This window comes from Sarcophilus harrisii, chromosome 1 (genome assembly GCF_902635505.1).
Source record: "Sarcophilus harrisii chromosome 1, mSarHar1.11, whole genome shotgun sequence".
Taxonomy (NCBI): Eukaryota; Metazoa; Chordata; class Mammalia; order Dasyuromorphia; family Dasyuridae; genus Sarcophilus; species Sarcophilus harrisii.
This window is the reverse complement of record NC_045426.1, coordinates 491,111,905-491,138,775: the sequence shown is the minus strand read 5'-3', so window position 1 is coordinate 491,138,775 and position 26,871 is coordinate 491,111,905. Positions and strand designations below refer to the sequence as shown.

General features: G+C 36.3%; 1 protein-coding gene across 2 annotated transcripts in view; it reads left to right on the top strand.

The window, feature by feature from the left end:
- LAMA3 (laminin subunit alpha 3) overlaps positions 1-26,871 on the top strand; it is a 310,601-nt gene that overhangs the window by 191,066 nt on the left and 92,664 nt on the right. For both annotated transcript variants that reach the window (XM_031946523.1, XM_031946522.1), the window contains exons 29-35: positions 4,290-4,387; positions 6,193-6,337; positions 9,879-10,005; positions 12,132-12,271; positions 14,305-14,420; positions 14,791-15,002; positions 17,515-17,719. In XM_031946523.1, the coding sequence (XP_031802383.1) occupies positions 4,290-4,387; positions 6,193-6,337; positions 9,879-10,005; positions 12,132-12,271; positions 14,305-14,420; positions 14,791-15,002; positions 17,515-17,719 (1,043 nt within the window). The remainder of the gene's footprint in view (positions 1-4,289; positions 4,388-6,192; positions 6,338-9,878; positions 10,006-12,131; positions 12,272-14,304; positions 14,421-14,790; positions 15,003-17,514; positions 17,720-26,871) is intronic.

Sequence of the window (26,871 nt, the reverse complement as noted above, 5' to 3'; positions counted from 1 at the left end):
CATTTAACAACTCTGTGCCTCAATTTCTTTTTTTTTCTTTTTCTTTCTTTTCTTTCTTTTTTCTTACTTTCTTTTCTTTTCTTACTTTCCTTCCTTCCCTCCTTCCTCCCTCCTTCCCTCCCTCCCTCTCTCCCCTGAGACCAGGTTTGAACTCGGTCCTCCTGACTTCAAGTGCCTCAGTTTCTTAATCTATAAAATGAGCATTACAATACTTGTGGTAGCTACCTTCTAACTTTGTGAAGATCAAATGCTTTTCAAACCTAATATTTCAATGTAATTGTCAGGTACTATTATCTGCTCTAACAGAATAGAATAATACAGACATTAGACAGGGCTTTAAAATACCATAGTATTTACATCTAAGTTATTTTCATTTTAAGTGTATTGTTTAGTTGTTCAGTTGTAACTGACTCAATTTGGGGTTTTCTTGGTAAAGGTATTGGAATGATTTGCCATTTCCTTTTTCAGATCATTTTACAAATGAAGAAAATGAGTCAAACAGAGTTAAGTGACTTGCTCAGGATCACACAGCTAGTAATTGTCTGAGGCTAGATTTGAACTCAGGAAGATGAGTGTTCCTGACTCCAGGCCCAGAATTCTATCCACTACAACATCTTAACTGCCTTAACATTGTAAGCGTACCACCTTTATTTAATGTAGCTATGTTTTAATGTTTTGAGGATTCTTATGCAGCAAAGAAAATAATAAAACCATTCTAAAACTCATGGCTGTTGAGGTTCTCCATTCTAACTCATACATTCCCTATCTTCTGCATAATCCAGGGAATTAACTTCCCCATTTTTCCTACTAAGAAAAAGGACTAGTTCAAATCAGAGGCTTGGAACAGAAAAATAATGATTTTAGAATTTATTTTTTCTAGTTTTTGAAGTCTTGGGAATTAACTGTCTGGGGAATTGACTTCCTCATTTTTCCTACAAAGAAAAAAGATCAGATTAAATCAACGGGCTCTCTAGTTAAAACCTATGATTCATCCCCTACTTGGAGCAAGAAGGTAGGAGTTTTGAAGTTTATTTTTCTTAGTTCTTGGGAACTGGAGTCAACAAATGTATACTAGTTAAACAGTTTAGGCGACAATATCCATCAGAACTTGATAGTAAATTCTTCAGAGCTTGAGTAATCTGCCTATAAAATATTATAGATCCATTTCTCACTATCTTTTGGAGATCACCAAAGAATGATTAAAACATTGTTGAAAACAGAACAAATTTTAATTTTTCTAAAATAGTTCAAATATGATGCTGTTGAAAGATTCTTTTCTGTCCTGAAAGCATATCTTCCCTCTTTGATGCAATTATCTGCAACTTTTGTCTTGGAGAAGAAAAATTTGGATCTGTTATTGGTTTTCTCCAAAGATATTGTTAAATTTTCATTGGTTAGTTCTAGGATATTCATTTTTTGATGCAATCAGTACCTGTAAGGAACTTGTTTCAAAGGTTTAATATACAATAATTTAAAATACAAATATGTTTGTATTATTAAGTGACACTAGCCTACAGTTGGGCATGGGACTGAGGGAAGGATGAGAAGTTGAGTAGGTTTCTATTAGTTAACCAATAATTTGCTTACAACTGTGAGTTGAAGTGGCTATTTGGGATCTGGGGACTAGAGTGGAGTGAGAATGAAAATTGGATGAGTTTTGCTAGCTGACCAGCCAGGTGAGCAACTACCTGGTAGAAAGGAGCTAGGTGGTTTTGGAGAAGACAACAACAACAACAACAACAAAACCCAAAGTGTTGGAATACCAAAATATTAGGAATTTCCTTGATTCACCTTTTATCCATAACTTTTCTTGTTCCAACATTGTAACCTTAGACAAAATTAGTTGATTGCTCTAGGGTTTAGGTTCTTGTAAAGTAGGCGAGATTATTCCTAAGACTTCTAGCTCTAATTTTCTTCTGTTCTTCCTTAGGATTTCATCAAGTCTGTATATCCACTGTGCTACCTAGCTATCTGAAATACTTTATACTTATACCGAATATAATTGGGTTTCTACTTCCCGAAATAGACATTTCATTCTAGTCTTGGGTCAGTCTCCTCACTTGACTAGAAATATGTTTTTGTATATATCTTATCTCTCCCCTCATGGGATATTCTTTTTCTTCCTTTCATCCCCCTGTCAAGGTTTTCCATTAATCCCTCTTGCCTTGTGAAATCCAAACAATTTTTTTTCTCTTTATAAGAATACTGTAGGAGCCATTATGTTTATTCTATACCTGCCAATATATTCTTTTTATTCAACAGCTAAAGCTAATAAGGTTTTAATTTGTTATTCTTTCCCATCACTGACTTTTGCTTTGATTAATATCTATTATTGACCAAATCAGTCAGATATCTTGGTGATACAATAGGTAAAGAACTGGACTTGGAGTCAGGACTATGGTTCTACATGATAGATTCTTTTCAGACCTACAGCACTTAACGGATTTAATAGACTGAATCACACAATTGAACATCTAATTAAACATAATGAATTATGTTATTCTCTATTTCACATAGTTTTCTTATCACTCCCCCTCCCAAGTGAGTTGTTAATTGGATAACTGATTTATATTTCTGTGTCTTCCAGAGCACCCAACATGATGTGGGAGAATAATAGAATCATCAGTTTATAGCTAGAAGAAAGCTTAGATGTAACCTTGTCCAAACTCTTTACAGAAAATCCAAAGAGATTAAGTGACCCAAGTTTCATAGTTGTTTGAATTGGGATTCAAAAGAAGATTCTCAGACTCCCATTCTAATACTTCTCCCATCATCCTGTGGTGTTGTGCACTCTGACCAAATTCAGTTATTACCTGCTGATTGGCCTTATCTCATTGACCTCAACGTTTCACCTTCTAATCTACCCTGTATCATATTGTTGAACTAATCTTCCTAAAACATTATTTTCATCTTGTTTTTTCATTGTTTCAAAACTTATGAATAACAATTTCTTTCATAATAAAATTCTCCTTGCAAAAAACAAACAAACAAACAAACAACAGCAAAAAACAAACAAACAAACAAAAAATTGAGCACAGGCTCAGGACTCAAGAGGACCTGAATTTAAATTGGATCTCAGACACTTGACATAAGCAGTCACTTGGGCAAGTCACTTAACTCCAATTACTTCACCAAGATGATGATCATTGAAGCAAAATTCTTTTCTCTAGTGATAGCTGAATGGATTTTTCTCATCAGAACAGCACCATTCCAAACCTGCCTTCTCCATTAAACATGAAAATTGTCTTCTTGCAGATTCCATTGGAAATTTATTTTTAAAAATCCACCTCACCATGATTCATTGCTTTGGAATTTCATTACAAATACATCATTCACAAATTTTTTTTTCATTTTATAAGAATACAATAGGAGCCATTATGTTTACTCTATACTTGTCAATATATTCTTTTTATTCAACTGCTAAAGCTAATAAGGTTTTATTTTGTCATTCTTTCCCATCACTGACTTTTGCTTTGATTAATATCTATTATTGACCAAATCAGTAAGATAGCTTGGTGACACAATAGGTAAAGTACTGGACTTCGAGTCAGGAAGATACAAAAAGCAACAGGATTTTTAAAGCATAATTTCAAGTTTTATCATTAACCTGAAATCTGTTATCATTGTGAATAGGTTATAGTCTCCTCCCTCACTGGTCTGTATGCTCCACAAGATTATATTGCTTTTTTGAATAATAATAGCCTTTTATTTTTGAAAATACACACAGAGATAGTTTTCAACATTCACTCTTGCAAAACTTTGTGTTCCAAATTTTTCTCTCTTCCCCCCTCCCCTAAAAAGCAAGTAATCCAATATAGATAGATTAAATATGAAGCAACAGGATTTTAAATCTGCCCCCAGGAATGCATCCACTGTGTCACCTAGTTGCTCTCCCCCCATTATTATTATTACTAGTCTTTTATTAATGAAGGTAGGTCATATTTTTAAAATGTGAGTTACATAAACACTTAGATTTCTATTCTGTGCAGTTCTTATTTCCTTTTGGGGAACCATATTGGGTTGGGAGAATTGTGTTTTATTGATTAAAATATGTAAGAGAAGAATGTAAGCTTCTTGAGAGCAGAGACCAATTATATCTGTAGTACCTAGCAGGGCAAGGAAATAAAAATTTCAAGGCAAAAAAAAGAGTCGCAAATGGAAAAAAAATTAAAAAGCCCTAAGATAGAGAATGTGTTGAGTAAAAACTAGTTCTTTCTTTGAATGAAACTTTTGTGTTGCCTAAAAACTTATAAACTTTGAGTATCTTTTGTGTTACTTTCTTTCAATAGCACCAAATTTGTATTATACCAGTGGGAGAATTCTCTACAGAATATGTGAAACCCAGCATACACTGCATCGCCAGTTATGGGCAATTTGTTAATCAAAGGTATGTACTTCTTTCTCCTCTCTTTGACCTTTTCTAACGGGGAGAAGACTTGAACCCAAAAGTTGTGCCTAACAGGATGTTCCAATTCCTTTGTGACTGAAATATTACATTTGACTTCAGATATGATTATAGGCTATTTTGTTAAAGGTCAATGCTTGTTATAAAACAAAATCAGAAGCTTAATCTGTGCAGAATGCTCAGAAGGCCACAGACTCAAGAAGCAGAAACATCAGTGTTCAAGGGAAGTAGCATAGACTCAACACCCTAAGGACAGCAATCTCCAGTTCTATTCTGAGCTTCATTTGGCTCTGATTCATTCACTACATGACTGGTCAAGTCCTTTTATCTTCTCTTCATGTCTGAATTTTTCATTGCAAAAACTGAGATAATCATAGGCCCTCCTCAATTACCTAATGTATTTGTTTGGTGGGGTTGTAGGTTTATTTTTTGTGTGAATTTTTTTTGAATTTTCTTATTCAATTATGGAAGAAGATAATGGCTCTTTGTGTACAAGACCTAAGGGGAATTAGGGAGTACCTAATGGGAATCAGGGTATGAATCCAAAATAAATTAAATCCACTCTGCCTCTCCTCTGTTTCTTATCTATATATTTTCAAGAGATTTTTATATCATAATATTAATTATGTATTACAATTAAATAATTATTTCCACTGTCTATTTTTGCTTTTTGAAGTATGTTCCATCTGATTATCTCATTTGATCCTCATAACCACTAATAGGACAGCTAACTTTAGCTCCAGCCAGGGATGTTCCAGCCATTTTCATTTTAGCCCTCACCTGAAACTAAAAATCAGCTTTTTCTCCACATGCTGACCAATTGGACTGGTCAGATTGTGACTATAGGCCAACTTCACTGCTTTGGAGCAAAAAAAATTAGTCTCTTGGTCAGAACATTAAGATAGAAAATCAGTACAATTTGACAGACACCATGTGTCCCATGAAATCCTTGAGCCAGAGGCATAGGCTGTTGGAGCTGGACAAAGCCTCAAAGATCAGCTAGTCCTACCCTCCTCATTTTACAGGTAAGAAAGTTGAGGCTATGGAAGAAAAGAAAAATGCCTTTATTAAGCACCTACTATGTGCCACACTAAGTCCTTTATAAATATTTTCTCATTTGATTCTCAAAACCGCTCTGAAGTTGATGCTATTATTATCCCCATTTTATAGTTGAGGAAACAGAGGCAGGGAGAGGTGAAATGATTTGCCCAGCTAGTTAGTTTTAGAGGCTGGATTTGAACTCAGATGTTTCTGATTCCACTCTCAGCACTCTCTTCATTGTGCCATCTAGCTGCCAGGGAGCTAAAGCAAGCCTAAAGTCCCACAGCTCCTAAGTATTCAGAGACAGATCTCAAATTCAGATCTCCTGGCTCCAGGTGTGGCCTTCTTTTCCTGACACTGTGCCATCATTCTGTCGTCTGTGTCCTCTCTACTTCCTCCACTCTTTTGCCTGCCTGATACAGTGCTGTAAATAACAGCACAGCAGAGTGGAAACAGTCCTGAGCTTAAAATCAGGAGGTTGGAGTTTTGCAGTGTGACCTTAGCCAAAAAAACTGAACCTCTCTGAAGCTCATTTTCCTTCTCGACAAAACTGGGATCATAAGAACTGTCCTGCCTGCTTCATGGGGTTGGGATGGGGACTGAGAGTGCTCTATACACTGCAATTGCAAGGTAGTGTCTCTAAGAGCTGTTGACTGACACTTCTTTGTGTTTTCCTTTTGTCTAAAAGTAATGCATGGTTTACCCTTTCCTTCAGAAAAAGAATTATTTTAAAATTCTATTTTTAGTTCCTCCTGTGTCCTTTTAGCACATGAAACTCCTCCAAGAGCATTAGTTTTGGATGCACTAAGTGGTGGAATGAGTCCCGTTGTGCCCCCGGATCCTTCACCTTTAGAATCTGTGTTCCAGGGCATCGTCCTGAAGTCGCCACAGGTAGGTAACTTATTTCTAGTGGATAAACTCTCTTCTTGAATATAGTTTCCAAAAAGTCAGGCCCTGTAAAGGCTTCCTTGTCTATTCCAGCTTAAAGTGAATTCTCTTTTTTTTTATACAAGGCACTGTGAGCTAGCGCTCTCGCTCTCGCACGCTCTCTCTCTCTCTCTCGCTCTCTCTCTCTCTCTCTCTCTCTCTCTCTCTCTCTTATTTGTCTATTAAAATATTCCTGCCTTTTCTTACTACATTTCTAGGTGAGCCTAGATTTTCTTCACATATGTTAACAAAAAGAATATATTGTAAGAGATTGAAAGCAGAAGTGGATATGAGAATCTATTCTTAAACCAGACGTGAAAGAGGATTGCAAAAATTTATAAAATAATGCCATTCTTCTCACTAAATTATTTCTCACTAAAATGTAGTAGGTTTTTTTAAATCTTCAAATATAATTAATTTATTATTGTTATTTTTTAATGAATAAATAATTGTTTTAAAAATTAAAAAATTAAAAATTTTTTAATATGGTTACTATACATAACACACATTAACCAAAGCTCTTTGGGGGTTCTTGGTTATTTTTTAAGAGTTATATAAAAGAGTCCTGAGAGCAAATAGTTTGAGAACTACTACATTGGAGGTAATGGAAGAACACAATGGAGGAACAATGGAGGTCAGATTTGAGATAATCTTGAAAACTATATAGGGAGGATGGAATAGTGAGGAAAGAGACCAAAAGTAGGTAAATGAGTTAGGGGAACATTGAAGAAGTCCAGTCAAGCAGTGATAAAGAAACTAGGATAGGGTATAGTTGTTTGTGTGGATGAAAAGAAGGGTTTAAATAGAAGGGCTAGATGAAGATACAACTTGGTAAACAGAATAGGGATGTCCCTTTGGAGTTAGAAGGACTCAAGTTCACAAGAGAACATTGTATACAGTAACAACAAGATTATGTGATGATCAACTATGATAGATTTGGCTCTTTTCAACAATGAGGTGATTAAGTGCCATCTGCATTCAGGGAGAGAACTATGGAGAGTGGATGTGGATCAAAGCATAGAGTTTTCACCTTTTGTTGTTGTTGTTTGTTTGCTTTTTTGTGTTTTTTCCCTTTTTGATCTGATTTTTTATTTTTGCACAGCATAACAAATATGAAAGAATTGCATATGTTTAACTTATATCAGATTGCTTGCTGATTTGGGGAGGGAGGAGAAGGGAGGAGACAGAGAAAAATTTGGAATACCAGGTTTTGAAAACCATCTTGGAAAAATAAAATACTAATAAAATTCAACAAAAGAAACTAATCAATTAATTAAGAAAAGAAAGACCCAGGTTCAAATCTCTGAGTATTAGCTTTGTGACAAAGAGTAAAGAGTTTTAATCTATCTGATCCCTGAATTTCCTCACACTTCCTAGAGTGCTAATAATTCTTTTATTGTATGTTGTTGTTCAGTTTTTCACTAGTGTCTTACTCTCTGTGGCCTTTTGGATTGTAGCATGTCAGGCCCTTCTATCCTTCACTGTCTCTCTTGGTCTGTCCAAATTCATGTTTGTTGCTTCCATAACATTATCTGTCTTATCCTCTGCCATCCTCTTTTTCTTTTGCCTTCAGTATTTCCCAACATCAGGGTCTATTCATGAGTCTCATCCTCTCCTTAAGTGGCCAAAGTATTTAAACTTCAGGTTCAGTATTTGATTTTCCAGTGCATAGACTAATTTTTTTTGGTATTGACTAATATGATCTCCTTGCTGTCAAAAATTAGATTTATTTGAAGGCTCCAATGATCTCGTATATTTAAAGTGATATGTAACTCTTAGAGTCCCACATAAATGTCAGTTGTTATTGTGGAAATAGACTAACCAAGGCTTGATAACAGGTTGTATTTTGATGGTTTGAGGGAGATAGAAGGACTGAGATTATAAACTACCCCATGAGGTCTCTGTTTTGTAAATCTTGATTACCATTACATTTTTCCCATATTTATTTCTTCCCTATCCTTCCCCCCGCCTAGATTTTAGAGTTTAAACCTGGTATTAGACTTGTCTGAATACCTGTAGCACTCAGCACAGTGCTTTGCATGAAGTAAGTCCTTGATAAATGATTACATTAAAATTGATTAAGTAGGACATATGCTTAAAGAATGACATGCACTAAAATTATTTAAAAGGTTCTCAGTAGGTTAAGATACCAGAATTTTTATATCATTGTATTGCCATACATTTCTTTTTCTAAAGTCCTACCAATGCCTCCTTATTGAGAAGAGTTGACCCTTGAAGGTCTGCCTAAAAGCTCTGACTCTGGCAGGGTCCGTTACTAAGCTGGGAGACTCTGAGTGTGAACAAACTAAAGGGCTATCTGTCTCTATCTGAGGATGAGTTCAGAGAAGCCATTACCACATTGACCATTAGCTGATGACTTTAGCTGCAGAAACTATCACAGACTGGGATGTGGAGTCTGATGGTTTCCAAAGCCCTATACACTTTAAATTGAATTTGCATTATTAACATTTTCTCCATGGCTTTCTTAATTCTAGAACAGAGTTGCCAAATTCGCAAGTGTGGAAATGTTTACCAAAATAAATTACAACACAACAAAGATAACATTGATTTGTGACTTTCTAAGTCAATATGCAGTCCTCACAGATCCATTTCTGTTTGAGTTTCTGGTCTAGAATTTAGATAATCAACAATCAATGAATCAAGACTTTGTCAACTTCTGAGCTATAAATGTTCATATTGGCAGCTTGTTGGTACTTGGCAGGTGTGAGTGAAGTAAGAATCCTGCAGAAGTGAGGCAGAAGGCCTCGGTTATACAATAACCAGGGGCTGGGAGTCAGGAAAACATCCAATCTCAGACACTTGTTGTGTGACTCTAGGCAAATTACCTAATCCTGTTTGCCTCAGTTTCCTCATCTGTAACATAAGTAGGAGAAAGAAATGGCAAGCCACTCTAGTATCTTTGCCAAGGAAACCTCAAAAGGGATTATAAAAAGTCAGATATGAGACTGAACTCACACAACAATAACAAATGGTCACACAGAAAATTTCACAGTTGGTGTTTGTGAGCCTTTCTACTAAATTGTGCTCTGTGGAGCTCCAGGAGGAACCCTCACTATTGAGAGCACAGATTCTTTAATTTTTGCATTAAACTTTGGACTCAAGGATTTCCCTTGAGGGCAGGAAATGTTTCATTTTTGTCTTTTTTGTCCCTAGTACCTTACACGAGACTTGTACATTTCAAGATTCTGGTCATACAACACTTTCTATAGGAAGCCTTTCCTGATCCCCTTAGCTGCTAATGCTCTCCCTCCCTCAACCACCTTGTATTTGTTTTGCTTTCATTCTCCCTCTATATGTTATTACCCTCACTAGAATGTAAGTTCCTTGAGAACAGAGATTTCTTGTCTGTTTTGCCAATACCTGGCACTCAGTAGGCTCTTAAATGTTTTTGATTAATTGATTCAATTAAATCTACAGTAGCTGTTAGACTTGAGAATTTCTTTTTTTTCTTTTTTTTTTTTTTTTTTGCCTTTTCCCCTCCTAGAATCAAGTTACCTTGAATGGAAGAGTGCCACATCTGGGTCAATATGTCTTCATTGTCCATTTTTGTCAGCCAGATCATCCCTCATTTCCTGCACAGGTGGTTGTAGAGGGAGGGCATCTGTGGTCAGGTGAGCTTCTATGTTTGTTTCCAGCACTGCAGGCTTCTCATTTCTTGTCAAGACTTTAAGTGAGGGATTCTATGGGTTCAGTTACTTTTTCTATGGACTTCCAGAGGTTGTTGTAAAGTCCTAGTTTTATGTAAGCTGTAGTTCTGCTCAACCAACTGGAGTCATGCAGACATCTTAAATTCAGCATATCCAAAAAAGAGCTCCATGTTTTTCCTTTCAATCTTAACACTTTTCTGAAATTCTCTGTAACTATCAAGAGCATGAACATCCTCCAGCCAACTGGTTTGTCACCTCAGGGTTATTCTTGTCATTTTATTCTTATTATATTTTTAAATTAGATCTTTTGCCACTTATTTTCTCTCCCCTTGCTATATTGCTTTAACCCACCCCTTATTTAAAAAGAAAAAAACAAAACCCTTGTAGCAAATCTATATAATCAAGCAAAATAAATTCCCAATTTGACCATATCCAAAAAGTCTTTCATTCTGCCCAATTTGACCATATCCAAAAAGTCTTTCATTCTGCATCTTGAGTCCATTACCTTTGTATCAGGAGGTGGATAACAGCTTTTTTCATTGGTCCTCTAGAATTGAATTTTGTGCTAACATTGATATTAAGTCTTTCTAAGGGATTTGACTTTAAAATCTTATTATAATATGAATATTATAATATAAATTGTTCATCTATTTCTGCTTACTTCCCTCTGCATCAGCTTCTACAAGTTTTCCTAGGTTTCTCTGAAACCTTCCTTTTAATTATTTCTTCTGGTACAATAGTATTCCATCATGTGTATATGCTGACTTGTTCAACCATTCCCCAACTGACCATCAGCCCTCAGTTCTAGTTCTTTGCTATTATAAAAAGAGCCATCATAGATATTTTTACACATGTATCTCCTTTTCCTCCTTCTTTGATATCTTTGAGATTTGGACCTAATTGTTTGACTCTTCACTTTCACTCCCTTCCTTGGTCACTTCCCCTTCTCCCCATTGCTCTTTTTTTTTACCCCATTCTTCATTCTTACTTCACCCACACTTGCCAAATTTTGTCCTATCTGCACTATATCTTTCATAATCTCCTTTTCTGTTCTCACCCAGATACCACCCTCATCATTTCTCACCTGGACACAATTGCTTCTACATTAGTCTCTTTACCTCAATCCTCTCCCAATTCCAAATCCTTCATATACCTGTCAAAATGATTTTCCTAAAGAGCTCAACCCTGTCAATACTTATTGAACTCCAATGGCTCCCTGTTACCTCCCAGGTCAAATATAAAATCTTAGAGTTTTTTTTTAAAAAACTCTTTACAACTTGTACCTTTCCCACCTTTAAAATTTTCTTATACTCTTCCCCTTTTCCATGTAGTCCACAGTCCAGTGACAGTGGCCATCTTGCACCTAACTCTCAGTTTCTTGCCTTTTCCATCTATTCCTAAAGGCCGCTCTCTTCTCACCCCATCCTCCTCATTGATTTGCTGGTTTACTTTAAAGCTTAGTTCTGCAGAAGACTTCAGTTTTACAATAACCCTGACACTGTTGGTACATTCTCTCTGCTATTACTTTTCATTTACACTGTATATATTTTGTTATTTACAGTTTTCTGCACTGATCTCCTCTAATTCAAATGTGAGCTTGTTTAAGGGAGTGGTTTTTGTCTTTCTTTTTTTCCTTGCATTTAGCATGTAATAAGTAGTGCCTGGAATGTAGAAAGCACTTAATTAATGCTTGTGGATTGACTGGCTTCATGATGTGGAAGAAATCTGGATAGCATGCTTATTAAACTTGGACATAAATCAATCCCTGTCTTCCATCAAGATGCTACAGGAAACATTTCCTGATTGCCCCAGCTTTTCCCTCCACAATTAAAATACTTTCTCCTCTTCAGTTACCTTGTACCTACTTTTTATGAATCTTACATATGCTTATATATATATATATATGCAGTTTGACAATAAGTTAAGACTTACTCTTTGCAAATTGCCTCCATCATCAAAGTTCTTTAAAGGCAGCAACTGGTCTTACTTTTTTGGGGGAGGAGTATGCTAATCTTCCAGCAGTGTAGTTCTCGGCATGAAATAGGTGCTTGAAAAATGCTTATTGATTTAATTGATTCCATTTCATACAGGTTCTTTCAGTGCCTATTTCTGTCCTCAAGTATTTGGCTGCCGGAACTTAGTAATTGCAGAGAGCCAGACTAACCTGGACCTCAGTGAACCAGAGTTCTCAGTGACTATAAAGGTTCCGGATGGAAAATCCTTGATGCTGGTATGTTCAGTTTATTTTTCTCCAAGTTTCCTCCTTCTTCATTTGTCTGTGGTCTATCACTATTTGGTTATTTTTTTAAATTATGTTTTGCATAATTTCACTTGTACCTTCTTAATGGGTAGTGGGGCTAGGGAAAAAGAGAGAAGGTCTGCAACTCAAAGTTTTAAAAACAAATGTAAAAAATGGTTTTACTTGTAACTGGGGAAAATAAAAATATTAAATATTTAATAATAAATTATATTTTAATAGAACAATTCAAGGCATAATATAGATAATTTTAAAAGTTTATAAACCTTTGTGTTGTAAGTTTTTTAACCTAACATTTTAGACATATATCAAACATGATATTATGTACATGCTTGACATATGTGTGTACATGTATTAATTACACACAGTCACATATTACAAGTGTGACTGGCTATATCTTCACCTGGATATGCTATTTATCCAACATATCCCAGACCAAGCTTATGATATTATTCAGGATTTTTCAATCACATCCAACTTTTTTACCCTATTTGGCATTTTTTAAAAGCAAAGATATTGGAGTGGTTTGTCATTTCCTTTCTGGCCCATTTTACAGATGGGCCAACAGTTAAGTAACTTATCTAAGGTCAAAAAGCTAATAAGTGTCTGAAGCCAGATGAGTTTTCCTGACTCCAGGCCCTGCACTCTATCCACTGTGCTATCTAGCTGTTAGTCAGTCTATATAAATATTAGTTATTCATCTTAAGACACACCTTTTCCTGTAACAATGATAGTCGTGATTCCATTCTGTTTCCAAAACTGGAAATCAAGAGAATAAGAAGAAATGTGTTCAGGAAGGTAAAAGATGAAAAGATAGTCAGGGGACATGCTGAAATATGGCTAGAACCAGCCTAAATAGAGTGAGCCATGAGAAGCACTTACCAATGAGGATAGAGGCAGGGTAAGGTTGGAGTAGGGATGGAGGTTGTGGGGCTAAAGGATCAAGTTTTTCAGAGCAAGTTCTCTGGGATAGAGAATGCATTCATTGAGTAGATAGGACTCTAGTGTTCAGCCAAACTCATTTTCTCTTCCCTGAATACACCCTCCATCTCTTTGTTCATATTTTTTCCCTATATCTAGAATGTGGTTATTAAGATTCTCTGGGGTCAAAAGTCACCCTGCAACAATGCTTTAGTTTTTAAAAGTTGGCTTTAGTTTTTAATAAATATTACAACAATTTTAAAATTAGAACAGGCTCATTTAATTAATTAATTATAAAGTAATTGAGGTTAAGTGTCTTGCCCAGGATCACACAGCTAAAAATTGTTAATTGTCTGAAATCACATTTGAACTCAGGTCCTCCTGACTCCAGGACCAGTGCTCTATTCACTGTGCCACCTAGCTGTCCCTGTAATTTACTTTTAATGTTTTTACTTATAATTTAAGGTCAAGATATAAAAACATCAACTTACCCTTCTCTCAGTACTGATGTAACATTTTGCAGGGATAATGTCTGAGAACAAATACAAATGTTCTCTTTTATAGGGACAAAATGTATAACGGTATTGGAAATGGAAATGGAAAGAATGATGTTTTAATGAGAGGGATCACCTTCAGAGAAGCATCCCATTAATAATAGGGAAAACTGTTCTGTTTGGGGAGGAGAAGAGGGATATTAAGGTGACTGAGTCACTTTTATTTTCTTATCCTTTTAATATAGACATACACTACTTACCAAAAAGCAGGATGTATTTTAAAGGGAATTTAATCTCATAGTGTATTGTTAAGCATATTTCATAATCTTCCTCATTGCTAAAGGAAATCTTGGTTTGAGTTCCTGACTCTGATACTTGTTAATTGTATAATTTAAAATCTCAGCTCAGTTTCCTCATCAGTGAAATGGGGGAAGGGAGGAAAGAGCAAGATTACTTTCATTGGGTACACAGGGTTGTTAAGGAGGAAATTTCTTTATAAGCCTTAAAGTATTATATAAATGAGAATTAATTGTTCTTATAATCCTGACCTCACTGAGTAGATACTGATGTCTATCTTGTTGTTGTTTTTAGGGCCATGTCCTAGTTGTTCCAGCAGAGAACTATGGCTACCACATGCTTCACAAGAAAACAGTGGACAAATCATTTGATTTTATCAATAATTGTGGAGGAAACAGTTTTTATATTGAGTAGGTATCACTTTGAGAATAACTCATAGTTGGGGGGAAGTCTATAAGTCTTGAAAATTTGAATCTTCTACACATATACAATCTAAAGTGAAATTGCTATCTGAATGGTATTATGCCCTTGAATCACCTCCCCTCCCTGCTGCTCTCCTATCAATGGCAGCTGAGCCAAAATTGAAATGACAAATCTGGAAGCTTTGGTGAGCATGTTTTTTCCCTGAATTGACCAATTTGCTAAATTGACCTCTCAGGATGCCCATCTGTGCAAATTTGTCATTGATGCTTTTGAATCACTGATGTGGCAGCAGTTAATGGGGATGGTTTTTGAGAAGCAGTACAAAGAATAACACAGTGTTATTTGCCTTTTTCTTAGCCCTCTGACATCATCGAAATTCTGTAAGGATTCTGCCCGCTCCCTGGCTGCCTTCTATAACAATGGAGCCTTACCTTGTGATTGTCACGGGGTGGGAGCTGTCAGCCCTACCTGTGACCCAGAGGGGGGACAGTGCCAGTGCCGACCCAATGTCATTGGTCGTCAGTGTACCCGATGTCAAACTGGCTACTATGGTTTTCCATTCTGCAAATGTGAGTTCCTGTTCCAGAAGGCCTGGGGTGCTTTCATTCTTCCCTCAGCTAAATGGCTTTTCCAATTCTTTGTTTATTTTGAAGGTAGATATGTGTGACTCATGCTACGCAATCAGTGCTGCCAGGAGGGAAAAGGAGGAACACGAATGGTCTTAAACACCAAATGTCTTAGAAACCTTAGTTCAGCTTTGTTCACAAAACAAAGAAATTTCAGTTCAGGTAGTGAAGAATTGCTACATTTAAAACATTCAAGAGACAAAATTTCAGAGTAATTTAATCATTTTATTAATAAATCCAGCATGTTTTTTTTTTAAATAAAAGGATGGTCATATGGCCGTCACTCTTAGACCGAAGAACTGTAATGGCAGGAGGATAACAGTTTATATGCCCTTGGAAAAGCAAGTATTCCTCAGGGTGGCAATCAACTCTGGTTAATAATTAATGAAAAAATTAATATTATAATGAGAGGCTGAACTGTATTATAATGAGTGTCTTGGGATATGTGAGTTGGAGCACCCAAATCTTGTTCAAAGAGACTAATTAATATCCAAATCACCTGTCTGAGAAAAAGGGAGAATCAACATTTTTTCAGACCTGTCTGAGCAAACATAGTGAACAGGAATGTACCCATTAGTCCAAACTTAGAGTTTATTTTTATTGTCTTTGATTATATCTCAGCCATGCTGGCTGGCTAAGTCTTTTAGAAAAATATCCCATACCAGTTGATTTCTGGATGAGAAAGTAAAAAGGGGGAAAATTTTTGGTTCCAATACAATCATTAGTTATTAAATACAAGGGAGAAATGCTCATTTCTCTCATAAGTAAATAATAGCAGTTATATAATAGGGCTGATATTTAGAGCTGGAAAGGATCTTGGATGTCATCTAGTTCAATCCCCCTGAGACCTACACTACTGAGCGTGTATCCCAAAATGATCCCCAAAAAGATCATAAAAGAGGGAAAATAACTCATATGTGCAAAAATGGTTGTAGCAGCTCTTTTGTGACAATAAGGAATTGGAAATTGAATGGATGCCCATCAGTTAGGGCATGGCTGAATAAATTATAGTATATGAATGTAATGGAACACTATAATGCTATAAGAAATGATGAACAGGGTGATTCAGAAAAGCCTTAGAAAGACTTACATGAAATGTGCTTAGTGAAGTGAACAGAACCAAGAGAACATCATACATAATAATAGCAATAGTCTGTGATGATCAACTATGATCATCTTCTCACTCTTCTCAGCAATACAGTGATCCAAGACAATTCCAATAGACATGGCATGAAAAATACTATCCTTATCTAGAGAGAGAGAATTATGGAGACTAAATGTGGATCAAAGCATACTGTTTATTTTCACCTTTTTTAATTTGCTTTTTTTCTTGTGTTTTTTTCTTTTTGTTCTGATTTTTCTTTCACAACATCACTAATATGGAAACATGTTTAAAATGATTGTATGTGTGTATGTAAGTAATCTCATGAGATATGTTTGCTGGGTAGATGTGGGGGGAAGTAAGAAAAGGAGGAAGAAAAAAATTGAAACTGAAAATCTTACAGAAATGAATGTTGAAAACTATGTAATCGGAAAAATACTATTGAGAAAAAAAGAAACTAAGATCTAGAGATGAAGTGCTTTGTAAAGAACAAAGCTGGAATGAAATGAGGATGCTAGCATCTCTTAGGTCAATTTTATCTCTGATCTCTGATCTAGTTCTAAGATGATGAGAAATCAGGTAGAAAACTCAGGAGAAGCCCTGGTTTCAAAGCCCAGATCTCTTTCCTGTGGTCCTAGAAATGTCAACTACTATGTTTCTTGTTATCCAAAATTAAGACCACTGCCTAGAGATCAGAGTTATGGTAGTATGAGGAATGTTTAGGAGAGGCAAAAGGCTCCTGAATGGAAGTCATACTCCTGAATTGATAGCATCACTACTACCATGTTACGTGCACATTGATGAATGAATGAGAGGGAAATCCTATTCTCTCTTAGAATTCTGGTACAAAATGACATCCTTGTGATGAAAAATAACTGTAGTCTAGGTGATCTAGTCCAACTCTCATTTTACAGATGAGGAAACTATGGCTTATAAAATGGGTTACATGGCTCGCTTAGTCATATAAGTGATGGAATTCAGACCCAAGACTTTTATTTCTAAAGCTTTACTTTTTCTATAAACTAATTGTGGCTTGCCTCTGGGATCACTTATAACCATTGAGTCCCAATTGTTAATGAGAGAGGCAGCTTTTTGTATGACATGGACTGTTACAAAAGAATTGAAAATAATGTGATCAGTGAGGCTGCTGAGAAACATGGTTTCTGGGGAACAGGGACCTTCTTGAGAATATCCACAGAACGTGATTCCTTGAGCATAAGGCAAAGTCTTTTGTCCATTAGGTCTCTTTGAAACATTTATTTTAGTTACACAGACCTGGGAGAGAGTGACCTAAATAGGGCACAATAAAATAAGGTTGTCCCACTGAAATAAGTGTATTTGTCTCCTGACTAGTGTGCCACTGTGGTCAGCGCCTTTGTGATGAGATGACTGGAAAATGCATCTGCCCCCCTCGCACAGTCAAGCCTCAATGTGAAGTATGTGAGAAGCAGTCCTTCAGTTACCACCCATTGGTTGGGTGCAAAGGCTGCAATTGCTCCAGGATCGGGGCTATAAGTGCCCCAGCCCCAGAGTGTGACAGAAACAGTGGACAGTGCAGGTAAGTTACCCTAAGTGACACATAACCAAAGAGATGAAGTTTCTCTCCAGATGTTTGTCATTAATATTGAACATTTCTTATGTAGTAGTGGAACATTGGGCACCATATTTACTTCATAGAGTCAGTTTGATAATTATGGGAAATAATAATTATTTGCCTATGTTACAGCAAAATTCAGCTTTCTCTTCATTCTTAGCTCAGACCTAGGATCATAGAATGTACCCAGTAGTGTGCTAAACATAGTGCCTAGCACAGAGTAGGCATTTAACAAATGTTTATTGATTGATTAATTGATCAGTTCTGTGCCTTTGTGATAAATATTTGTTTTACTTTCCACAGAGAATATGTTTTCTTAAATAATCTGTCAGAAGTATGATTTGGTAGTGACTGCAAATCTCCCAAAGATATTCTGAAGAATAAAAGAAAGTCTACTTGTAGGTAGCTTATGGTTTTAAAGTAAGTTAAGATGGATGAACATGAAGTTAAAACCATATAGTTCTAACAATATTCTGACATTCTTTATGGAAATAGAAGAAAAAAATGACTTTGTGTTTTTAAGATTCAGAGTATACTTCAGTCTTATTAATCAAATCAAACTTTTGTTGTTGTGGAGGTTTTTTCAGTTTAGAGTTTAGAGTTTAGAGGTTTAGCTAAGGGGGCGCCAACAGGGTCAGATCACTTAGCTGGGAAATATCAGATCTGATTTTAATAAAATCCATCCCATTTCCACTAGGCCATACTGCCTTTTGTCCTATATGATTATATCTCCTATTTAGCAAAGAAGGAAGATCCCTCATTTGCTTTTCTCTTTACTTAAGGATATTTCTTTGCATCTATCCTCTACTTTTCCAATGCTCAGAGGAAAAAGTGTAGATATTTTATTGTCTCAAAGGATAACACTTCTATCTCTGATCTTCAACACTCCATTCTTTTCTACCTTCATTTTGCTCCATCACTTACCTCTGTCTATGGTATATTCAAGTCATTCTTCTAATGGCAGCTTTTCTTCTTCCTTCAAATATGATAGAAGTTGGATCAGATGAATTTAAAGACCCCTTTTTATGAGATTTCATCGTTCTATGATTCAGTTGCTTGAATCTCTCCATATTTATAAAAAAATCTCTTGAGAGGGAAGTAGCAAAAAATTGTAGAAGAAACTCCTAAAGTTAGTTGTGCAGACCTTTTGCACTTCTATGTATAGACTGCTATGATTAATTGATCAGGATGCATGTCTGAAACAAAGATCTAGAGTGACCCCCCAAAATGATCAAAAGAGTAGTACAGTACATGGTAGATTAGCTTTATATTAAGGGGAAGGGGAAATACCACAAAAGAAAAGACTATGGAAATCAGGAATTTCAAAATCCTTTTATTCCCCTTGACATCCTGAGTACTGTTATTGTTACTGTTGCTGATGTTTTAAGAGGTATTTCAAGAGTTGTTTTAAAAGGAGACATTAGCACAACTAAAAGAGACATTTAACTCAGTCTGTTTTAAGAAAACCTTCAACAGTAACTTCAATCCCCTATTGAACCTTTGGTAAAGATTGATTCAAAGATGTCATGTTTCCTGTGAAAATAAAGCTCTGTAGTGAGCTGGCTTACAAAGAAACAGAGATCTGACCCGAAAGTTGGAAGACTGTGATAATAAATGAAAAGACAGTTGCCTTTCCCTTTTGGAAAAACAAACAGAGGGAATAGATCTTTCATTTGACACTGGTTAGTTAGAAGTGGAAAAAGAAAGCCCAGCAATAGCAAACATTCAAAGTGAAGATTGAGTCATTAAAGCTCTCTGCATACCAAAGGACATTACTGCAAGGTCTTTTGATCACAGGTGATGAAAGACAAGATACCAAAAAGAAAGCAGGGCTCCTGGGAGCTTTGAAATGCCAACATAAGCATGTCATGACATTTCAAGGTGTAGTATAGGAGAGGAAAAGAGAGAGAGAGAGAGAGAGAGAGAGAGAGAGACAGAGAGAGAGAGAGAGAGAGAGAGAGAGAGAGAGAGAGAGAGAGAGAGAGAGAGAGAGAGAGAGAGAGAGAGAATGTGAAGAAAAATTATGTTTTGTATTTCACATGATGTTCTCTGCATATAAGTTAAATAAGGTAATAATAAATAGCCTTGTCTTATTCCTTTTCCAATCTTAAACCAATCAGCTGTTCCATATTTTGTTCTAACTGTTGTTTCTTGGCCCAAATATAGGGTTCTCAGGAAACATCTCTTTGAGGACTTTTGTTGTCAAAGGCTTTAGTCTAGTCAATGAAGCAGAAGATGCTTCTCTGGAGCTCTCTTACCTTCTCCATAATCCATCAAATGTTCGCAGTTTGGTTTCTAGTTCTTCTGCCTCTTTGCTTTTCCAGTTAATTTTTGGTTTGCATATTACTGAAATCTACTTTGCAGAATAGCATTGCTGGCATGTGAAATGATATGAATAATTTTAGGCATCATTCTTCTTTAGAATCAGGACATAAATTGGTCTTTTCCAATCCACTGACCATTGTTAAGTTTTCCAAATTTGCTGGCATATCAAGTGCAAACTTTTAACATTATCTTTGAGGGTTTTAAATAGCTCTATTGGAATTCCATCACCTTCACTAGCCTTATTGTTAGCAATACTTCCTAAGGCTTACTTGATTTCATTCTCCAAATTGTTTGGCTCTAGATCAGTAACCACACTATTATGGTTTCAGTGATGATAAGGTCTTTCTTGCATGATTCTTCTGTATATTCTTGTCACCTTTTCTTACTCTCTTCTACTTCTGTTAAATTCCTCACATTTTTGCTTTCTATCATGTTCATTTTTGCAAGGAACATTCTTTTAATATCTCTAATTTTCTTGAAGAGATTTTTTTGTCTTTCTCATTCTATTTTTTTTTGCATTGTTCATTTAAAAAAAACCTTATCCCTCCTTACTATTCTTTAGAATTTTCCATTCAATTGGATATATCTTTCCCTTTCCTCTTTTCCTTTCTTTTTTCTCTTTTTCTCAACTCTTTGTTAAGCCTCATCAAACAGTCAGTCAGTTTCTCTTTTTTATTTTTTTTTTTAAAACAGAAGCAAGCATAGCTAGGTAAAAAATAGGAGTAATGATGACAGATTTGTCACTAATCTGATTATCTTGTTTAGAGGAAGCTTGAAATAATGTGTATATCATTTGGACACTCTGACCAGTGTTTATTGAACTTCAAATCAGGATTACAAACCTGACTTTGTAACCTTGCCTCACAATCAGCTATGTGACTCTGGGCAAGATGCTCTCTCAACCTCAGTTTCTTTATCTGAAAAGGGGATAACAACAGCACAACTATCAAAGGAGTTGTAAGTATGAAATGAGATATTTATAAAGGGCTTTGCAAACCTTCAAGTGCTATGTGAGCATTAGCTATTACTAGATTCTTTTTACTTTTCTCAAACATAACTAAAGAACTATGAGCAGTGAATTTAATTCAAAGATACCATGGTTCTCTTGCATTTCAAACTTTTTCACATGTATTTCTATGAACTTGTTTTTTGGGGGATTTTTAAAAATACTATCAAAGTTTTCATGCCAATTTAGATAGCAGAAGGGAAAATTCTTTTAAACTAGAAATAAGAATGGGGCATATGGTTAATCAGAAATTACTTGGTAATTTAGAAAATAAGAATTCAGAAAGAAACTAAGAGGCTGGAGGATTATTAGTATATTAGGAAAAAATAATCACCAATAATGTCTCAGTAGTATCCAAGGGGACAGTCAGAATATAGAGTAGGAGGCTAAATGAAGTTCAGCAAACATTGATTATACAAATCCAACAAAGGATCTGAACTCAAGCAAAACATTTCTCAATATTTGTCCTTAACTTCCCAGGTATAGGGATAACCCAGGTTACCTTGCCATTCTGCAGCCTTGTTCTTCTAGATAAATTGGAACTATAGACAGTTTAGTCTTACCTGAATTGTGTTGTTAAAGGACAGTTTTGTTGTTGTTCAATTGTTTTCACTTTTATCCAACTCTTCATGTCCCAATTTAGGGATTTTTTTTTTGTTTTTGCAGAGATACTAGAGTTTTATCATTTCTTTCTACAGCTCATTTTACTTATGAGGAAACTGAGGCACACAGAGTTAAGTGATATGTTCAGGATCACAGCTAAGTGTCTGAGGACAAATTTGAACTCAGAAAGAGGAGTCTTCTGGACTCCAGCCTGGCTCTCAACCCACTCTGCCCACTAAATGCCCACATAGGGGCAGCTGCTTTGCCACAATGGCAGAGAAACCTACACACAAAACTCTAGAACATTTGTGACTTATACCCATGAAATGTGTCTCTGACCTCACTGTATGTCTCTTGAATCTACTTTCCTCTGTGTTCTCACTGCTTCTACTTTAGTCTCAGGCTTTTATTGCTTTGTTACCATAGTCTCCTTACTAGTTTCTCAGCCTTCATATCAAAGCTCTGTGATCACTGGTTCAGGCATAAATGAATGAATAGCATTTATTAAGCACTCACCCTATGCAAAGCACCATATAAATAGACAAGTAAAATAATCCCTATTATCAAGGCATTCACCTTCAGTTGCAACTCAGACAGAAAGGCCCTTAGGATACATTGCTAAGGCAATGTCATTGCCCAGAGAAGGAATAACTCAGAAATTCCCTGGAATAACAGCCATTGAAACTTCCTTTCTCCATAGCAAGTATATTGAACTGGATAGGCAGAGACTCACCCAAAAAAATATCCACAACACATTGGAGATACAGATGCCATGATTCCCCTGATGTTGTTTCCCTCCTTCCCCCAAAAAAGGCAATAAAGAAAACACCCATAAGTATATCTGCAAGAATCAAGACTTTCTCTTGCTACAAGAGCTCGCTATGACCTTTGGGTTATCATTACTTATACTACCCCTTGCTTGGTTTTTTTTTTTAATAATTATAACTTTTTATTGACAGTACATGTGCCTGGATAATTTTTTACAATAGTATCCCCTGCACTCACTTCTGTTCTGACTTTTCCCCTCCCTCCCTTTACCCCCTCCCCCAGATGGCAGGCAGTTCTATACATGTTAAATATGTCACAGTATATCCTAGATACAATATATGTGTGCAGAACCGAACAGTTCTCTTGTTGCACAGGAAGAATTGGATTCAGAAGGTAAAAAATAACCTGGGAAGAAAAACAAAAATCCTTTGCTTGTTCTTTGAAATACCCTGGCTACAACAGCTCAGAAAGAAGCATCAAGCAATCAACATGACCCCTAACAGCTCATTGCAATGCCCTGCTTACTGCCTAGACATAATATCTTAACATTTCACTTGCTTAGGGGACTTCCAAGTAAGTTAAATTTTCTCTGCCAGTGTAAGTTGTTACCTTCTCAGTAATTCAGAGTCTTAGAGAACTCACTAGAGTTGAGGTGACAATTCACTGGCAAATCTGAGTGTAGAAGAATCAAATTAAAGTGTGATTGAGAAATGTTTAACAAAATACATAAAAACACAATACAACAGAGATAATATTAATTTGAGATTTCCAAAGTCAATTTGTGACCCACAGGTATCCACTTCTATTTGATTTTGGCACTATTAACATAGACCACTGAGATGTTAAAAGGTCAAGCAATTTAGTTATGTTTTTTAAGCCACACTGCCTCTTGGTCAGTCAGTCAACAAATATTTATTAAACAACATCTGTAAGTCAGGCACTGTGCTAAGTGCTAAGTAGGGTTACAAAGAAAGGCCAAAAAAAAAAAAAAAAACTTAGTTCCTGCTCTCAAGGAGTTTACTATCAGATTTCTGAATTAAGTTTAGGGTCTTTTTTCTTTGTTTCTTATAGTGCTTATTTAGTGCAAAAAAGGATATACATAAACTATATATGCACAAACAAGATATAGACAGGATAAATTGGAGGTAATCAATGGAATGGCTGCTGTTCTCCACAACCCTTTCTGAAATGGTCATCACACTGACTGAACCACTTGCTTGAAGCTCCTCCAGACAGCCCAGCCTAAGTATCCCAGCTGATGAATTTTCACCTTAGAAAACTGCACGTGAGGACAGAATTAAGAGGGCTCGATAAAACTTTCTCACAGAAAGTAGGATTTTAGCTGAGACCTGAAGGAAGCCAGGAGGTGAAGATGAGGAGGGAGAGAGTTTTAGGGATGCAGTACAGAGAGTGAGAGTGTCCAGAGTCAGGAGTTGGCATGTCTGGGGGAGGAACAGAAGGGAAGCCAATGATGCTGGATTGTATAATACATGGGAGAGGACCAGGAGAGAAGTATAAGAGACTAGAAAGGTAAGAAGGGACCAGATTATGGAAGGCTTTAAAAATCCAAATGGAGGATTTTATATTTGCTCCTGAAGGCAATAGGGAACTATTGGAATTAGTCCCAGGACAAACTAATTATCTTCCTATTTAACTATGCTCCTCTCTGACTTTGTAGTGCAATTCAAATCCAGCCTCAGACACCTACTAGCTGTGTGACCTTAGGCAAGTCTCTTAACCTGTTTGCTTCAGTTTCTTCATCAATAAAACGAGCTGGAGAAGGAAATGGCAAACTACTTCAGTATCTTTGTCCCCAAAAAAGCCCAAATGGGGTCACAAAGAGTCAGACTTGACTGAACTGACCAAACAATTGGCTTTACTGTTTTGGTCCGTGAGAACACCATTAATTCTGTCTTCCTCTTTGACAGTTTGACAGTTTTTCTCATCTTCCATAACTAATAAATCACCAAGCCCTATCAGCTCCTTCTTTGCAACACCTATTGCATCTGTCCTCACTTCTTTGTTCCCATGTCTCCTATGTGGCACAAACCTCTGTTACTGCATGCTTGGACAACAGCCTCCCTAACAGATCTTTCTGCCTTCTTCTCTCTCCAATCCAACCCATCCTGTTATCTCCTTCAGAATAATATTGTTTACATTACTGCTCTGCTTAAAATTTTTCAGTCTCCCAAATGCCTAAAGAGAAGATTCCAGAGTCCCTCAATTCAAGAATTTCTACAATCTTCTTGTCTGTCCAGTCTCATCTCATCTTAGTGTCCTGTTATGCTCCAGATACTCTGGACTATTCCTTGGCCACCACACACTTATATAATCTCACACACTCAGTTGTACGCAGTATTAACTCATCATGCATATGTCCTGGCTCCCAACTACTGATGTTAAGTTCCTACAAGTCAGGAGGTTGTATTATATTTGATTATATATTTGTTTTATATTATATTTGATTTGTTGTATTGTATCTCTCTTCTCCCACTTTCCTTCCCACCAACCCACAGCAATGTCTAAGACAGTATAATGCACACATCAATCTCTCACTGAATATATATGAATGGATGGGAGCTTTTGATTTCTGAATTAAGTTTGGGGTCTTTTTAGTTTGTTTTTAGAGTGTTTATTTAGTTAAAAAGGGCCTGCTTCTCTTGAACAGAATTTCTAATGTATGCTCAAGCACATAATTCACATACATCTTTTATGCTGATTGTTATATAATGGTTGGCATTGCGCCCATGGCTTTAAAGACAACTTTTGCTTGAACTGCAAGCCCAGTGCAGTTATCCTGGAGCTGTGTGCTATGGGATGGGCATCTGCTGAATCTGCCTGCCTGTAGGCAACCTCAGAAATGTCAATCAGGGTAGCTCCCTTAGAAGCAGAAATTTCACCTGGAGGAATGTCTCAAGGTCAGGTTTATTTTAGGGCACCGAGGACTCAAGGATCTTGAAACAAAAGCAGACCTCCAGGTTTAACGCAGGGAGAGAATTTAAAGGCCATCCTGTCCAACTTTTTCCAGCTCATACAAGTGGAAAGAGGCAGAGACTGGATTTAAACCAAGGCACCAAATTCAAGGTGCTTTCTGTTAGATATAAATTGATAGAAACTTGAAAGGTCCAACTACCTCATTTTATAGATTGAGAAACTGGAGTTTCAGAGAATTAGAATGAGTTGCCCAAAATCACATAGCACAGGGGAGATTTGAATCCAGGCCTTTTGACATCAAGTACAATGCCATAAAATAATATTTTAAATACTATCATTCTTTTGTCACACACTAATCCTTTTCTTTTTGTTATATATCCATAGTAATTTCATTTTTTTGGCATTTCATTTATTGGCTTTTCATCTTCTTATTTTATACCTGCTTCCAACCCTTCACAGTTCACCTGCTTATCCCATTCCTATCCCTGACCCATCTGCATCATCTTCATCATCAGACTCCCTTGTACCTAGCACATAAAATGCCACCTCTTCCAGAGACAGAGAAATAACTTAAAGTGTGAGCAACAAATTCGCAGTATTTAAGTTTGAATTCTGGCTTTTCTGCTTACCACCTATAGGCAAAACATGTAACTTTTTTGTGTCCTAAATTGCTCCTCTATAAACTGAATATTTCCCAACCCTGGATTTTATAATCAACAAATTGTCTAGCTCAGATGTCTTTACTTCTTATTCTCATCCTATAAAACAATTATTTTTGGTTTTTCAATAATATTAAAACAGTTGCTTTTTTTGCCACCTTTCCTTAGTCTATGATACAAATCCTTCAGTCCCAGCTAATTTCATTGGTGATGTCTTCCTGCTGGCAGCTACCTATGGTGATCTCTCCTTCTCCTGAACTCCTATGGCTTTTACCATCTGGACCACTCAGCACTCAGCATGTGCAGTGGTCCCTCCATTAAAGAATCTCCAGGGACCAGCTCCTTTAGGCAAAGCAGCTGTGATAAAAAAATTAAACAAAAACATCTTTGTACATTTTGTGAAGAGCTACCTTCTCAATATATAAAAAGATTTTACAAGCTCATTGTACAACTTATATTTCTCTTTACCCAAATGAAGTTAGACAGTCAACCTTAGGCAAAGCTGTGGGATCCCTGAGGTTCATCTTTCCCCCCACCCCCATCTTCCTTTCTCTGTTTTTTATGTCCAGAGCATACTTGTTCTCTTTTAATCCTGCCAAATCAAAATAAGAAAGGATCCAATAGTCAGTTATCTATACTACAAAATACTCCTAGCATTTAGAAGAGAGAGTTGGAAAATATCCTAATATCCCAAAAAGGAACAAAATTGTCTTTAGTAATGTATATACCAATAGCTAGCATTTGTTAGGCACTTTAAGGTTTGTAATGGGGAGAAAATGGATGACCACTAGCCATAGAAAAGCGTTGGTTCGTTTGAGTGA